This window comes from Scyliorhinus torazame, chromosome 10 (assembly GCF_047496885.1).
Source record: "Scyliorhinus torazame isolate Kashiwa2021f chromosome 10, sScyTor2.1, whole genome shotgun sequence".
NCBI classification, from domain to species: Eukaryota; Metazoa; Chordata; class Chondrichthyes; order Carcharhiniformes; family Scyliorhinidae; genus Scyliorhinus; species Scyliorhinus torazame.
Genome location: NC_092716.1, coordinates 229,281,321 through 229,296,719, shown reverse-complemented (window position 1 = coordinate 229,296,719; position 15,399 = coordinate 229,281,321). Strand labels below are relative to the sequence as shown.

Below are 15,399 nucleotides of genomic sequence, written 5' to 3'. Positions count from 1 at the left end.
AAAACTACTGGGGGAGGGGGAGGACCCCTCCCGATATGAACTGGATCGGGCTCATCGGTCGTGGAGGCCTGTACCAAAGGCGAGTGAGCCGCCAAGGGCAGTGACTATGTGTTTCCGTTAGTACAGGGTGAAGGAGAAGGTCCTGAGCTGGGCCAAGCAGAAGCGGGTGGTGCAGTGGGCTGGAGCTGGTATACGTGTATACCAGGACTTTACGGTGGAGCTGGCAAGGAGGCGGGCTGCCTTCAACCGGGTGAAGAGGACACTGTACATTAGCAAGGTGCGGTGCGGCATTGTATATCCAGCGAAGCTGAGGGTGACTTACAAGCTCAGGGACTTTTATTTTGGAACGGCGGAAGCAGCGGAGGAGCTTGCGAAAGCAGAAGGACTGTGGCAGAACTGACCAACTGAGGAATGGCCATGTGCCGATGTAACCTCATGACTGTATTTTCTTCTTTTTTGTATCACAATGATGCTTAGAGATTAAACAGTAAAGAAGGCTTTATTAGACTAATAACTATGCTACAGCTATGGACGAGAGCTGACTGCTATACAGACCATGAGGCAGGCCTTTATGTATGGCTCCTAGATGGGCGGAGCCAGAGGCGGCGTCCCCAGGGTTCCAAGCCCGGTCTTAAAGGGGACATCACCTTACATGATGATAAGGCAGTAACCGTTCATCACAAGGAGCCAATGTGGTATATATTTGGACGAGGGAAGGGACGGGACTTTCACTCGAAATGAGAGTTCTTTGGGGTGTAGGTGGTTTGTGTGCTAAAAGGGGATCTTTGGGCTTTCCTGGGGCCGGGCAAGTGGGAAAGGGACCCGGGCAGGGGCCTCCACGCTGGCCGGTGTGTGCTGGCCAGTGAATGGGAGTGAGGTGGGGGAGGGGCTGCGGCCATCGGAGCCTGGCAGAACAGAGTCCGAGTGGTCTAGCCGGGGTGGAAAGTTGGGGGGGAAGGAACCGAGGGTAGGGGGAGGAGTTTTACAAGAGGCAGTGGACGGGAGGAGCTGGAGGCCTGGGGTGGGGGGGGGAGCTGTGTAAGATTAAGGGTGACTACAGGTAATCCCTGATTTATTTTTGTCATTTGTTTATGTAAACATGCGGGTTGAGGTTCGGGGGTTGGTGGGTAGATGGGATCGTTGTTATTATGGGGACTGACATATCTTGCTGATTATTGTTTATTGTTGATGGATGTAAATGTGGGAGAAAATGTGAAAATGGAGGAGAAAAAAAAAAAACATTTTTTTTAAAAGGAGACCAAAACTGCACACACTATTCCAGGTGTGGTCTCACCAAGACCCTGTATAACTGCAGCAAGACATCCCTGCTCCTGTACTACAATTTTCTCGCTATTAAGGCCAACATGCCATTTCGTGTTTTTGCTACCAAAGTGGATAACCTCACATTTATCCACTGTGTACTGCATCTGCCATGCATTTGCAAAGTAGTAAAATATCCCAAAGTACTTTACAAGCACGCTATCAAACAAAATTAGCAAAAATCCAGGCACATAATACCAGTCACTGCAAGTGAAGAAAACCTGCCTGACAAAGTGCCTATTTTCCACGCCTTCTGTGCTGGCCTCAACACACAGATTTTAGTCCTGTCCCTTCCAAAGTCTCAGGATGGTACAAAAGCCTGTCTAAACAGGCTCTTACAACTTAAATAGTGGTACGTGAATTACATCCTTAGACATTTGCCAGGCCTTAAGCAAACTGGAACTTGCAACTGTTTCAGTAAAAGCATTTTTCATGTTGTCCCTGCGGGCACAGAGAACGTTGTGTGCACATGCCTTTAGTTGTGCTTCCCAGTGAGCACAGGTGCCTGAAAGCAACAGGTTTAATCATTCTTCCTCAAGGAGCTGCTAACAAGACTATAACACTATTAGGGGCTCTTGTTGCTCCAATGTCCTGTGGGGATGTTGTATTGATGATTTAGAAATATACATATGTTGTGAGTGTGAATTTAGACATAGTTACTTGGTGGAAGCCAAAATTAGTAAATCAATCCACAAGTGCTAATATGGATCAACTGATTACAATATATTCTTTGCAGGAATTGTTAGCTCTCCATTGTGTTAACCACATTAAAAAATAAAATCTCTTGAGATTGAGCTAAATTTTAACACACAAAAATGAGTGAGTTTGGTCAGGTAGGATGGTAACATTTTTAAAATCTGGAGCTCAGCACCTGTGAAGACAGGACAAGGCATATGGACAGCTAGCCACTCCCAGGAGGTGTGTTGTCAATTTAAATATTTTACAGAGGCCGTCGGTCTTTGATTTAAATTGCTTTTGGAGGTTTTACAGTGAGCATTGGGTACCCGAGTCCCGGGATACCCAGCAGCTGAAGTGAGGTGAGAACAACTTCAGTCAGAAGTCGAGAGTGCTTTCACGGCACTGCTTGTGGGCCAGGACGAACAGAAGCGCTTTCCTCGGAGACTTTCCCAAGTTCTGTGGAGACCAATTCGGCCCATTAAGTCTGCACCGGCCCTTGGAAAGAGCACCCCACTTAAGCCCATACCTCACACCTTATCCCAGTAACCCCACCTAACCTTTTTGGACACTGTCATGATATTCAGATAAACATCATGGTGCAAACATACATACACACTGATGGACAGATCAACGGACCAATCAATACACACACAACATCACAGACAATCACAGGCAAGAGCATATACACTATAAAACGGGGAACACGACACTTCCCGCTCATTCCAGTAGGAGACAGCTCAGGGCACAGAGCTCACAGCAAGCCAGTCAGACATTCACCATGTGCTGAGTGCTTCTCCAAGATAGTGTTAGGGCTAGGCCCACAGGTTAGAGGGTAATGAACGAACCACAGTAACCAGTTTACAGATGTTATTATTGTTAGTAATAAAACTGAGTTGTACCATCCGCAACCGTGTTGGTTCGTCTATGTAGCAGAACACCCAACACGACATAGTACCAGGTTTGGAACCCAGTAACTGTGAGACATACCTACACATCTTAAGGAATCCGCCATCCTGCGCCATGGACACCATCAGCCCGCTGCAGCCGCTCCAAATCGCTGGTAACCTCGGTGTTAACTGGAAGTTGTTTGAACAGCGCTTCCAGTTCTTCCTAGAAGCCACGGAAAGGGAGAATGCTTCGGACACCAGGAAAATCGCCGCCCTCCTCTCCACGGCAGGGCAACACGCCATCCACATCTACAACTCCCTGGTGTTCGCGGAAGGTGAGGACAAGAAGAAGTACAAGACTGTCTTTCTCAAACTCGAGCAACACTTCAGCGTCGAGGTAAATGAGAGTTTCGAGAGGTACCTCTTCCAGCAGCGCCTGCAGGGTAAGGATGAGCCCTTTCAATCTTTCCTAACACACCTCCGTATCCTCGCGCAGTCCTGCGGTTACGAGGCCACCTCCGATTCCATGATTCGGGACCAGATTGTTTTTGGGGTCACCTCAGGCACCCTACGCCAGCAGCTCCCCAAAATTAAAATCCTCACCCTAGCCACCGCCATCGAAGCCTGTGTCCTCCATGAAAACGCGACCAGCCGCTACTCCCAATTCCAGGCGGCCGAATCGGCACGGCCGGGGTCCTACGCAGCCAAATCGGCAAGGCAGGGATCCTACGAGGCCGAGCGGGTCCAGGCGATCGAGTTCCTCCCAGCCCGCAGCCCGGACGAGGGCGGCCATTTCGCGCACTTTCCGCGGCCTCCCACACTTGTGCGCGCCAAAAGAGACGTCGACGCAGAGGGACGTGACGCGCAGGCGCGCTCTACGCAGGACCGAACTGCGCATGCGCGATGGCGCAACGAACATCATGACGTCACGAGGTGCGGCAAATGTGGATCCGCACATTTAAAGCGCCAATGTCCGGCAAAGAACCGACAATGCCTCCGATGTGGCACGATGGGCCACTACGCTGCGCTCAACCTGCCAACGCTCTCCAATTCCGACAGCCTCGCAGGGACGTGCGGACCATTCAGCCTCCGTACTCAGAGTCATACCCAGACGATACACAGACCGGTGATACAGATGACCGGTAAGCCTTCCGCGTTGCGGTTATTGACAGTAACCGGATGTCTCCAAGCAGGACCCACCAGCCGATGCCAGTGAACAGTGTCAATCCGGGTGATGAATTGTGTGCCACCCTAACGGTCAACCCAAATTCGTCGGCCACCTACTAAGCTGGACTTATGAGCCTGTTTGAACATTGTGGCATGATACGTCAGTGAGTCCAATGTTAATATGTTTCTCTTTTGTCGTTACAGGAGTTTGTTTTGATGCTTGATGTTTACACTTGTTTTGTTTATGGTACAACCTCGTTGCTATGTTGCACCTGACACCTTCCTATGTATATAGTTTAGCCTCATGTACACGTTGTAGATATTGCACACACACACATTCAGCTGCACTCAGTACACATATATATTTATTACCACATAGGCACATATTCTTGTTAAAAAAAGGGGGGATGTCATGATATTCAGATAAACATCATGGTGCAAACATACATACACTGATGGACAGATCAACGGACCAATCAATACACACACAACATCACAGCCAATCACAGGCAAGAGTATACACACTATAAAACGGGGAACACAACACTTCCCGCTCATTCCAGCAGGAGACAGCTCAGGGCACAGAGCTCACAGCAAGCCAGTCAGACATTCACCATGTGCTGAGTGCTTCTCCAAGATAGTGTTAGGGCTAGATCTACAGGTTAGAGGATAATGAACGAACCACAGTAACCAGTTTACAAATGTTATTATTGTTAGTAATAAAACTGAGTTGTACCATCCGCAACCATGTTGGTTCGTCTATGTAGCAGAGCACCCAACACGACAGATACTAAGGGCAATTTTATCATGGCCAATCCACATAACCTGCACATTTTGAACTGTGGGAGTAAACCAGAGCACCCGGAGGAAACGCACACAGACACGGGGAGAACGTGCAGACTCCGCACAGACAGTGACCCACGTCGGGAAACAAACCTGGGACCTGGAGCCGTGAAGCAACTGTGCTACCGTGATGCATGAAAAGGCCCTTTGTTCTCATAGAGAAATTCACAACACTGTACATGCAGATTGCTTATAGGACTTGTCATATTCTAGTTTGCATTTTCGCTACACACTTCACACGCATGCACACCACCATGCCACACATTAATATATATGTGCCATACCCGTGTTCATATCTGAGCAATGGAGATTACTTCCCAAGGAAAATCTTTGCTGCCAGAAAGATCAACCTGAAAAATTGAACTTACTCAAACCCAAAAGCTAAAATCATTTTCACATATGCTCCACATAAAAATACAGCTGGTCTCTCTTAGAGCATGACTTGGTCTCAGCTCAGAGGATACCTGACATTCATTGCTCATTTTATATGAACAAACTGAGTGTACTGCACATTCCTAAGGAAAAAATCGAGAGTGGTGCCTGGGTTTGTTTGTGTTGTTGAAGAACTTGGACTCAACAGTATGCATTTTTTTATGATCACAATATATCAAAAAGCCAGCGAAATACTTGTGAAGTGTGGTCACTTTTGTAATGTAGAGAACCACAGCAGCCAATTTACACAGTAACACACCACAAAAAACAATTAGATCATCAGTTTTTGTCATGCTTGCTGAGGGATAAAAATTGGCCAGGTGTCAGATGGCCTCTACTGATCAGCGAATAAGATCTTTTATGTTCACTTGAAAGGGGGGGTGAGTCTTTGGATGGCATGTTAAATTGGGACCCAAAATTGAACGTGATATCTTTTTATTGAATTGATAAACATGCAGACAACACTTGGAGCATAGCCTTTTGTTATATACCACGGCAACAACTTAGCGGGAAGGGAAAAAAGACAAGTGGAAACTTCACATTCTCGTCACTCCTTAAATTTATGATTTTTGCCTTGGAACAGGAATCTTGGAAATTCTGTAGATATGTTCAGATATATCGAATATTCTGGATGAGTTCTCTAGTCGAGACCGTGCTTAACTAGGAGCCTCTGTAAGTGAGCAAGCACAGGGGTGAAATGGAGATGGGACGAATTCAGCAACCCATTCTGGGGAGAAGCATGACCGAAAGTAGACTTGTCCAAGGCCCAACCCACAGCCAGATGCAGCACCCAAGGCATTTTCATCTGGCCTACCACGTCCTTGAGGTCAACTGTCCCAAGTCTCAAAGACTTCACAGACAGAATTTATTTTAATGCTCAAAACCTGCTCATCCAATCACATGCTGGTTTCTCTACAGCTGGTTTCTCTATTAGCAGCCTGTGATTGGATGAGCGCCACATCATCAGCTATGAGGTAAGCCCAACAAATGTGATTCAGTTTTTTGAGGTGGCCAGATGTGGGTAGTACAGTTAACATAGTTACATAGGCACATCAATACATTCAAGGCTATGGGCCAAGTGCTGGCAAATGGGATTAGGTTGGCAGGCCAGGCATTTTGATGGTTTTCAAGTGTTGGTGCAGACTCGATGGGCCGAAGGGCCTCTTCACTTTTTTTCTGTGATTCTGCAAAGTGTTTAATATCTTGGTTTCTAGTTGGGGAGCTCAGAATAACACACAAGTTTAATATGGGGTGGAGTGGGTGGGGGGTGACCGGAGCTGATGGATTTTTGTTTGGGGGGGGTGACCGGAGCTGACGGATTTTTTTGGGGGGGTTGGGGGGTGACCAGAGCTGCAGGTCGGTTGGGGCAGACCTCCGCCTCAAACTTGGCCTCCATCTCCTGGAGCCTGGGATCTAATGGCCTCAATTTCAATTTGGATCAGGTGCTCGGAGCTGGCAGGCCAGTTTGGGATATGGGTGCTCACAGCTGGGAGGAATTAGGTGCTCGGAGCGGGTGAAGCTGGGTGCTTGGGGCTGGGCGGTGAGGTTGGGTGCTCAGAATTGATGGTTGCTCTGGGTTGGCGGACTGCAGAGGGTGGCGAGGAAGGGTAACTTTCACCTCGACAGTCCTAGAACCCAGCGGCCGAGTGGGGGAGGGGTGGATGCATGGGGGCCCCCGGACCTCATGCGGCCTCGATCTTTATATTCGACTGGGAGGGGGGTTGCTATGCCAGAAGAGAGAGAGGCCTGAGTGGGGAGAGATAGGGGGCAGGGAAAGGAGAGGCCGTGAGGCGGGGTTGGGGGGAGCAAGAGACAAGAGTGTGTGAGGGGGAAAGCGTGCAAGGACAGAGTGTGTCCACACATCTGGCTCACTCCCCTCAGGGTTCTCCCCTCACCCACACACACTGTCGGGCACTTTCATCCACTCGGACAGTGGCTGAGGATGACTGAGTGAGTACCCTGGGACAGGAAGTGAGCTAGACACCCACACTCTTGACAGTATTACACTAACACTCATCTTTATTTATTACTCTTTATTTTTGCTCAGCAAATATTTTCTTTCCATAACATTTTTGTAAATTCAGGTGAACTTTACTCATCAGCCCTTGAGTGAGGAAAAAGTCTAAAATGTGCCTCCCCAGGTGAAAAGGTTGGACAAGTCTGAGCTGAAGCTTTGTGCTTCTCAGAGGTGCACAGATGTTCACTGTAAAATGTTGTTTGATACATTTCAAGTACACAACTGCGACTCTGTAAGTGAGTCAATTATTTATTGTAAACCTGTTATTTCTGAGTGTCTTTGTTATGTTCAGAAACTTAACTGCGATAACAAGTTCTTCACTGCAATGGGAAACCGAGATTGGTAACTAAAACATTTTATTTGTTTTGTGATGCGGCAATGAGGAATTTTAATTGTGGCTTATTGATTGTTTTCATCTATAGTATCGGATGTTGTTTCATCAAAAACGCATTCACTTGCCCTTCAACTGATTTGTCACTGGTATTATTAATATCATTTATGGATGGGATTTGAACCAATCCGGTGCAAGCATTACAGGCCTTTGCAATACAACCATACAAAGTACAGCCACAGATGTGCAGTGTATTTTTAATTCCTTTGATGCTTGTTTATCAGAAGCCAGTCTGCTTCTATGTGATAACAATAATGTTCCATCAAGAATACCTTTTGATCTTGTTTCTTCAAAGTGAGGACACTTGGACCACATCTGATGGAAGAGTACACTGTCTGCCCTTTTCAGAGTGTTCCTGTGAAGCGCCTTGGCGTGTTTTACTGTGTTAAAGGTGCCATATAAATGCAGGTTGCTGTTTTGGTATTTTGGTGGGGTTTACTTGGGTTCCACAGCCGGTACCTGAGCATGTTGATGGATGTTTGAACATTTGGCCATCATGATAGTTGTGGGAAGGTTGCTTTTAAAGAATGTCGTACGGTGGCACAGTGGCTAGCACTGGTGCCTCACAGCACCAGGGTCCCGGGTTCAATTCCGGTCTTGGATGTGTGCTCCGGTTTCTTTCCACAATCCAAAGATGCGCAGGTTAGGTGGAGTGGCCATGCTAAATTGCCTGGGATAGTGTCCAGGAATGTGCAGGTTAGGTTACGGGGTTAGGGCGGGGTGGATGGGGGAGAAGACATAGGCAGGGTGTTCTTTCGGAGGCTCAGTGTAGACTCTAGGGGCTGAATGGCCTCCTTCTGCACTGTAGGAATTCTATGATTCCAGTTGGGATGCCCAACTACGTTACAATAAGTCAAATGTCTAGGATAACAGTAAGTGCATGTTTTCTTTTTTACAGTTTATGGTCCTGCCATTTTTCCCCTCCCATGTGTGGGATTGTCACTTACTTTACACTGATTCTAATTGTAAGCCCAACTTTGATGGCAGCTCCATGGTTATAAGCAGCACTTATAGCTCAATGTCCTCAGGCTGAGTTAAATGGGTGCAGCGGAATGAACATTGTCACCAGAGAACAAGATTATTATCTTTCCTGGTTGCTGACAGTCCAGGGATGCCCTTTCTGTTTCTTTGCTGTAGTGGCAATTCCTAGTTTTTGTAGAAGTTACAACATGCATAAAACACAGTTCAGGATGATACTGAAGCATTTGCACGTGCAAGATTATTCACGTTTTTGACCTAGGGTCTACAGTTTGCTGTACAATATCAATAGGATGGTTTCAAAGCACAGAGACTGGAGCCATATTGCTATGTTTCAGGACGAGTTTTTGCCAATATACATTGATCTAGTATTAACAGCAAGAATAATTGCATTGGCAATCAGTGCGGAACCTCGGCTAAAATCCCAACAACGAGGACAATATACTTTTAGTTATATTGCGCCTTTTTAATGTAATAAAACCTCCCAAGGCACTTCACCTGAGCGTTATAGTGAGCCACACAAGGAGATATTAGGACTGATATCAAAAACTTTGTCAAAGAGGTAGATTTTAAGGAAAAGTTTGAAGGATAAAGGAGAGGCAGGGCAGTATTTAACGCGGGCAATGGGGTCTTGCTGGCCAGCTATAGAGCCAGAGAGAGTCCAGGAAGGCGCACCGTAATTGTCCGGTGGTGGTTTTTCGCAGGAATCAACATCCCGCCCACACAGATCTGGCCAATTAGAGGTCAGCAGCTTGTCATTGCAGGTTCAATCACCAGGAGAACATTGATACCTGTCAGTAAAGTATCCACCAGAATAATCAGACCCCACGCCATGGGTGAATGAGGCCTCTAGTTGCTCTCGTGAAGCCTGGCAGATTTACCTGCCTGCGATATTCAGTGATATTTTAGGAAAGCCTGTAACCTGATATCACAGTGGCTTCCTCTGTAAGCTTCTCATCTCGAAGTCCATCACCATGGCAACGTTAATCACATGGTCATTGTATCCAGGTAGAGATGCTGAATAAATGTTCTTGAGAGCGCTCTTTAATCTTGAAGCTAAATGGACAGTTTAAAGCCCAGCTGTTTACAACACAACATTCTCACTACCTCTCTGGGACTTCGGAGAATCACAATCTACCCACTGTTAGCATGCAAGCTTCTGTCATTGTCTCAAAATGTAAACACCTTGCACTTTCTTACCAGTTAAACAATCTGGGCCCTTTTAATCTCTAACAGGCTTGTTGTCAGATTAATGTGGGAACAGGTCACATGACCCCCCCCCCCCCCTCCCCCCCCCAACTCCTTCATGTGAAGTGGGGAGCCTCACTTGGTGCTTGATCGAGGGACATGGCATTGGGAAACGTGGGTCGCCTAGAACCATCCCCTAACCTTGCTGCCACACTCCTGCCTCCTCCCATAACTCTCATCCCACCTTCATCTGTGCCCTGGTTCCCTCACTAATCTTCAGGTGGGTGCATGACTGGCAGCTGCCACCATGCCTGCAGGTGTAGCCTGCAGTGGACAGCTACTGGCCTCTATTTGGCCAGCTGCCCCCAGCGGTGGGACCCATGCTGCAGTAAATTATGAACTGATGGTATATGCTCAAGTCTCTGGCAGGAGGCTTGAACACACAGCCTTCTGACTCCAAAACAGGAATGTTACTACTCTGCTAAGGCTAGCATCTTGATGAAGGGTTAATGATACTACAGGCAAAGTTTTAATTTTTACATACTTTTGAGAAGCAGGAAGTAAATCGGAGCATTTGCCGAAGCAGGCAAGCAATGCTGTTAATTGCCACTTTACTCTTCTAAACTCTACGTTTTCGTATGTATCCATCATTGAAGTTGAGGTATGTTGAATTTTGCTCTGGTTACAGATGAACAAAGTTCAACATGTCCTCCGCATGGAAGAATATGAAAACATATTAGACCATAAGACGTAGGAGCAGAATTAGGCCATTTGGCCCATCGAGTCTGCTCTGCCATTCAAGGAGATCATGACTGGTCTGATACGATGATGCTCAACTCCACTTTCCTGCCTTATCCCCAGAACACTTGGTTCCCTTACTGATTAAAAATCTGTCTGTCTCAGCTGCCTGGTACATGAGCCGATTAAGAGTTCTCCTTTGCTCCACAAAGATTTTCTAATGATACACAAAAATAATTGGCTTCTGAGCATATTGCTTCGCCAGCTCAATTGGATTGAACATCAGGTTTGATGAGGTATGCCAGTCTTCATCTGGTCAGTAGTGGACCCCGCCAGATCAGTTGGTGAAGCAGGCTAAGCTGCCAAAGGATAGAAAATCTTTAAGGAACCAGTATTTTTAATTAGTTGCAATGTATTAATCTAGTAGCTGTAGCATGGGATGTAGATCATAGTTAGATTAGAGTTTTACATCACAGAAGGAAGTCCTTCAGGCCATCTTCTCTGCGCCAGCTATCAAGCACCTACCTTTTCTAATCCCACTTTCCAGCATTTGGTCCATAGCCTTGTATGCTATGGTGTTTCAAGTGCTCATCTAAATGCTTCTTAAATGTTGTGAGGGGTGCCATGTCTACCACTCTTTCAATCTGAGAGTTCCAGATTAACACCACCCTCTGGATGAAAAAGTCTTTCCTCAAAACCCCTCTAAATCTACTGCCCATTATCTTAAATCTATGCCCCCTGGTTATTGATGCCTCAACTAAGGGGAAATGTTTTTTCCCCAGCTTAACCAGCCTCTCGTCACAGCTGAAATGCACCAGTCCAGGAAACATCCTGGTAAATCTCCTCTTCACCCTTTCTAGTGCAATCACATCCTTCCTGTAGTGTGGCGACCACAGCTGCACGCGGTACTCTAGCTGTGGCCGAACCAGCATTTTATACAGCTCCATCATAACCGCTCTGCTCTTGTATTCTATGCCTCGGCCAATAAAGCTAAGTATCCCATATGCCTTCTTAGCCACCAGGGGTGGGATTCTCCGACGACCCCCCCCCCCCCCCCCCCCCCCCCCCCCCCCCCGGCCGGGTCGGAGAATCGCCGGGGGCTGGCGTGAATCCCGCCCCCGCCGTGTCCCGAGGTCTCTGCCACCAAAGATTCAGCGGGGGTGGGAATGGCGCCGGTCGGCGGGCCCACCCCCGCCGATTCTCCGGCCCGTGATGGGCCGAAGTCCCGCTGCTGGAATGCCTGTCCCGCCAGTGTGGATTAAACCACCTATTGAACGGCGGGAGAAGGCTGCACGGGCGGGCTCCGGGGTCCTGGGGGTGGCGCGGGGCGATCTGTCCCTGGGAGGTGCCCCACGGTGGCCTGGCTCGCGATCGGGGTCCACCGATCCGCGGGCGGGCCTGTGCCGTAGGGGCACTCTTTTTCTTCCGCCTTCGCCATGGTCTTCACTATGGCGGAAGCGGAAGAGACCCCCTCCCCTGCGCATGCCCGGGGATGACGTCAGCAGCCGCTGTCGCTCCCGCGCATGCGCGGACCCGCGTCCTCTGGCGAAGACCTTTCGACCCCGGCTGGCGTGGCGCCAAAGGCATTTCCCGCCAGCCGGTGGAGCGGAAACCTCTCCGGCATGGGCCTAGCCCCTCAAGGTGAGTGTTTGGCCCTAGTCTCCGCACCTTTGGGGCTGCCCAACGCCAGAGTGGATCCTGCCACTCCATCACACCAGGACCCCCTGCCCTGCCGGGTAGGGGAGAATCCCACCCCGTATCTCCCTTTCAAGCTGCCTTCAGGGACCTATGAACATGCACCCCAAAATCCCTCCAGTGCTCTGTACTTCCGAGCATCCTACTGTTCATTGCGTATTCCTTTGTCTTGTTAGTCCTCCTAAAATGCATCACATCACGCTTTTCGGGATGAAATTCCATTTGACACAGTTTTACCCATCTGGCCAGCCGGCCTATATCGCCCTGTAATCAAAGGCTTTCCTCCTTGCTATTTGCCACACCACCACTTTTTGTGTCATTGGCGAACTTAATGATTATACCACCCATGTTCAAGTCTAGATCATTAATGTACACCGCAAACCGCAAGGAACCCAGCACTGATCCTTGCGGTACACCACTGAACACAGGCTTCCATTAAAAAAAAAACAACCTTCGACCAACATCTCTTGCAACAAAGCTAATTTTGGATCCAATTGCTCTGGATCCCATGGGTTCTTACATTTTAGATCAGTCTCCCATGATGGACTTTGTCAAAAGCCTTACTGAAGTCCACGTGGTCCATCAACTGCACTGCTCTCATCTACACACCACTCACCTGCGCAAAAAATTCAATCAAATCTTTCAGACACAATTTCCCCTTGACAAAGCCATGCTGACTATCTTTGATTAATCCTTGCCTCTCCAAGTGGAGATGAATTCTCTCCCTCAATTCTTTCCAATCATTTCCTTCCCACTAATGTTACATTTACTCAGACGGGCTGCATGGTAGCACAAGTGGATAGCACTGTGGCTTCACAGCGCCAGGGTCCCAGGTTCGATTCCCTGCTGGGTCACTGTCTGTGCGGAGTCTGCACGTTCTCCCTGTGTCTGCGTGGGTTTCCTCCGGGTGCTCCGGTTTCCTCCCACAGTCCAAAGACGTGCAGGTTAGGTGTATTAGCTAAATTACCCTTAGTGTCCAAAAAGGTTAGATGGGGTTATTGGTTCACGGGGTTAGGGTGGAAGTGAGGGCAAGTGGGTCGGTGCAGACTATATGGGCCAAATGGCCTCCTCCTGCACTGTATGTTCTATGTACTGGACTGTAATTGCCTGGTTCTTCCCTTCTTTAATAATGGTACCATATTAGCTGTCCACCTGTCCTCTGACACTGCGCTTCTGGGCTTCTGGCCAGAGAGGATTTGTAAATTCATGTCAGAGTCCCTGCAATCTCCTCTCTTGCCTCACACATCAACCTAGGATATATCTCATCTGGGCCTGTGGATTTATTCACTTTTACGCCCGCTAACGACCACCTCCCGCTCAATGTTAATCTGTTCAATTATATCACAGTCCACCTCCCTGCTTTCCATACCTACAACATCACCTTCTCCTTGGTTGCACTCTGTATTTCACATTATAAATCCCTCTTTTCTCAACTGCTATCCCACAGGCTGGTTTTCAGATGCTGCAGAGAATGTCAAACTACTTCTAGATTTCCTTTGGTCTTTCTTTTCCAAAACATAAAATGATATTGTAAAAGAATGTCCTTTTCTGAAGATACAAGTCAGATCTGAGACGACAACATACAAATTTCTGCGAGGAATGTCATCGGAAAAGAGTTTTGCACTGTGGAAATAAATGCCCGCTTGGTGTTAGACTGTAAGGCAGGTCCTCACCCATCAGTATTCATATCTTCTTTGAATTAGACATTTGTACTTCTCTTTTAAACAGGTGATCAATGTGGATGGAACTGGCCGGAGGACACTTGTGGAAGATAAACTTCCTCACATATTTGGATTCACTTTATTGGGTGATTATATCTACTGGACAGACTGGCAGAGGCGAAGCATTGAACGTGTTCATAAGCATCGTGCAGAGAGAGAAATCATCATCGATCAGCTACCTGATCTTATGGGACTGAAGGCCACAAGAGTAACAAAAGCATTTGGTATGTTATCTTGGAAGATGTGCAGGCCTTTCTGACCTTCCCTGTAGCACCTGCCTCCTCGTTGTTGGAGGAGGTGCTGTCGGTGGGGGGTTTGGAGAGGGGGATTGTTTCGGCGATTTACGGGAGGAATTTGGAGGACGATAAGGTGTCCATGGAGGGGGGTCAAGGTTAAGTGGGAGGAGGAGTTGGGGGCGGCATTGGAGGAGGGATTGTGCTGCAGAGGGTGAATGCCTTGACTTTGTGTGCGTGGCTGGGGTTGATACAGCTGAAGGTGGTGTACAGGGCGGGCGCACCTCACAAAGTCGAGGGTGAGGCGACTGCTTGAGGGGGGGGAGAATGTCTGAGCGATGTTGGGAGGGATCCTGTGAATCATGTGCACATGTTTTGGTCCTGCCCGAGGCTGGAATGGTTTGGAGGATAATTTTAAGAACGATTTTGGGGGGTTTGCATGTAGATATGGAGCCCTGTGACCTGGGAGCCATAATCTGGGTGTCGGACCGGCTGGCATAGCAGACGGGTGCGGGGGGGCAGATGTTTTAGTCTTCGTATCGCTGATTGCTTGCAGGCGGGACCTGTTGGGTGGAGGTCAGCTTCTCCACCCTGTGCCTTGGCGTGGCGCGGGGACTTGCTGGAGTTCTTAGCCCTGGAGAATGTGAAATTTGCCCTGGGGGAGGGGGGTGCTTTGGGGGTGTGAGGGGGAGGCGAGTAACGGGTTCCACAAAAGTTGTTTATTCTGCATTTTGGCAAGTTGTTTACCGTTGACTGCTGAAGGAGGGGTGGGGGATCTAATGTGTTGGGTGGGTTTGTTATTGTTGTAAAATGTAAAAAGTTTAAAATTTGGAATAAAAATACTTTTTTAAAAGAAATCTTGGAAGGTGTGCACCCACCCTAATTATTACTTGAGGTTGTAAAAAGAACTATTAGTCCGGGTTCCCTTCTGCTTTGATGACCCATTTTCCAACCTTTATTTGGAACTTCATTCATTCATGGGATGTGGTCATCGCTGTCGAGGCCTGCATTTGTTGCCCATCCCTCATTGCCTTGGACGGAGAGGCTTGCCGCACCATTTCACAAGCTATTTAAGAGTAGACCACATGCCTGTGGGCCTGGAGTCACATGT

General features: G+C 48.1%; 1 protein-coding gene across 1 annotated transcript in view; it reads left to right on the top strand.

Moving 5' to 3' along the window:
* The window catches only part of lrp5 (low density lipoprotein receptor-related protein 5), a 234,334-nt gene that overhangs the window by 176,975 nt on the left and 41,960 nt on the right, over nucleotides 1-15,399 (top strand). The window contains exon 8 of the mRNA XM_072466531.1: nucleotides 14,063-14,279. Coding sequence (XP_072322632.1) covers nucleotides 14,063-14,279 — 217 coding nt within the window. The remainder of the gene's footprint in view (nucleotides 1-14,062; nucleotides 14,280-15,399) is intronic.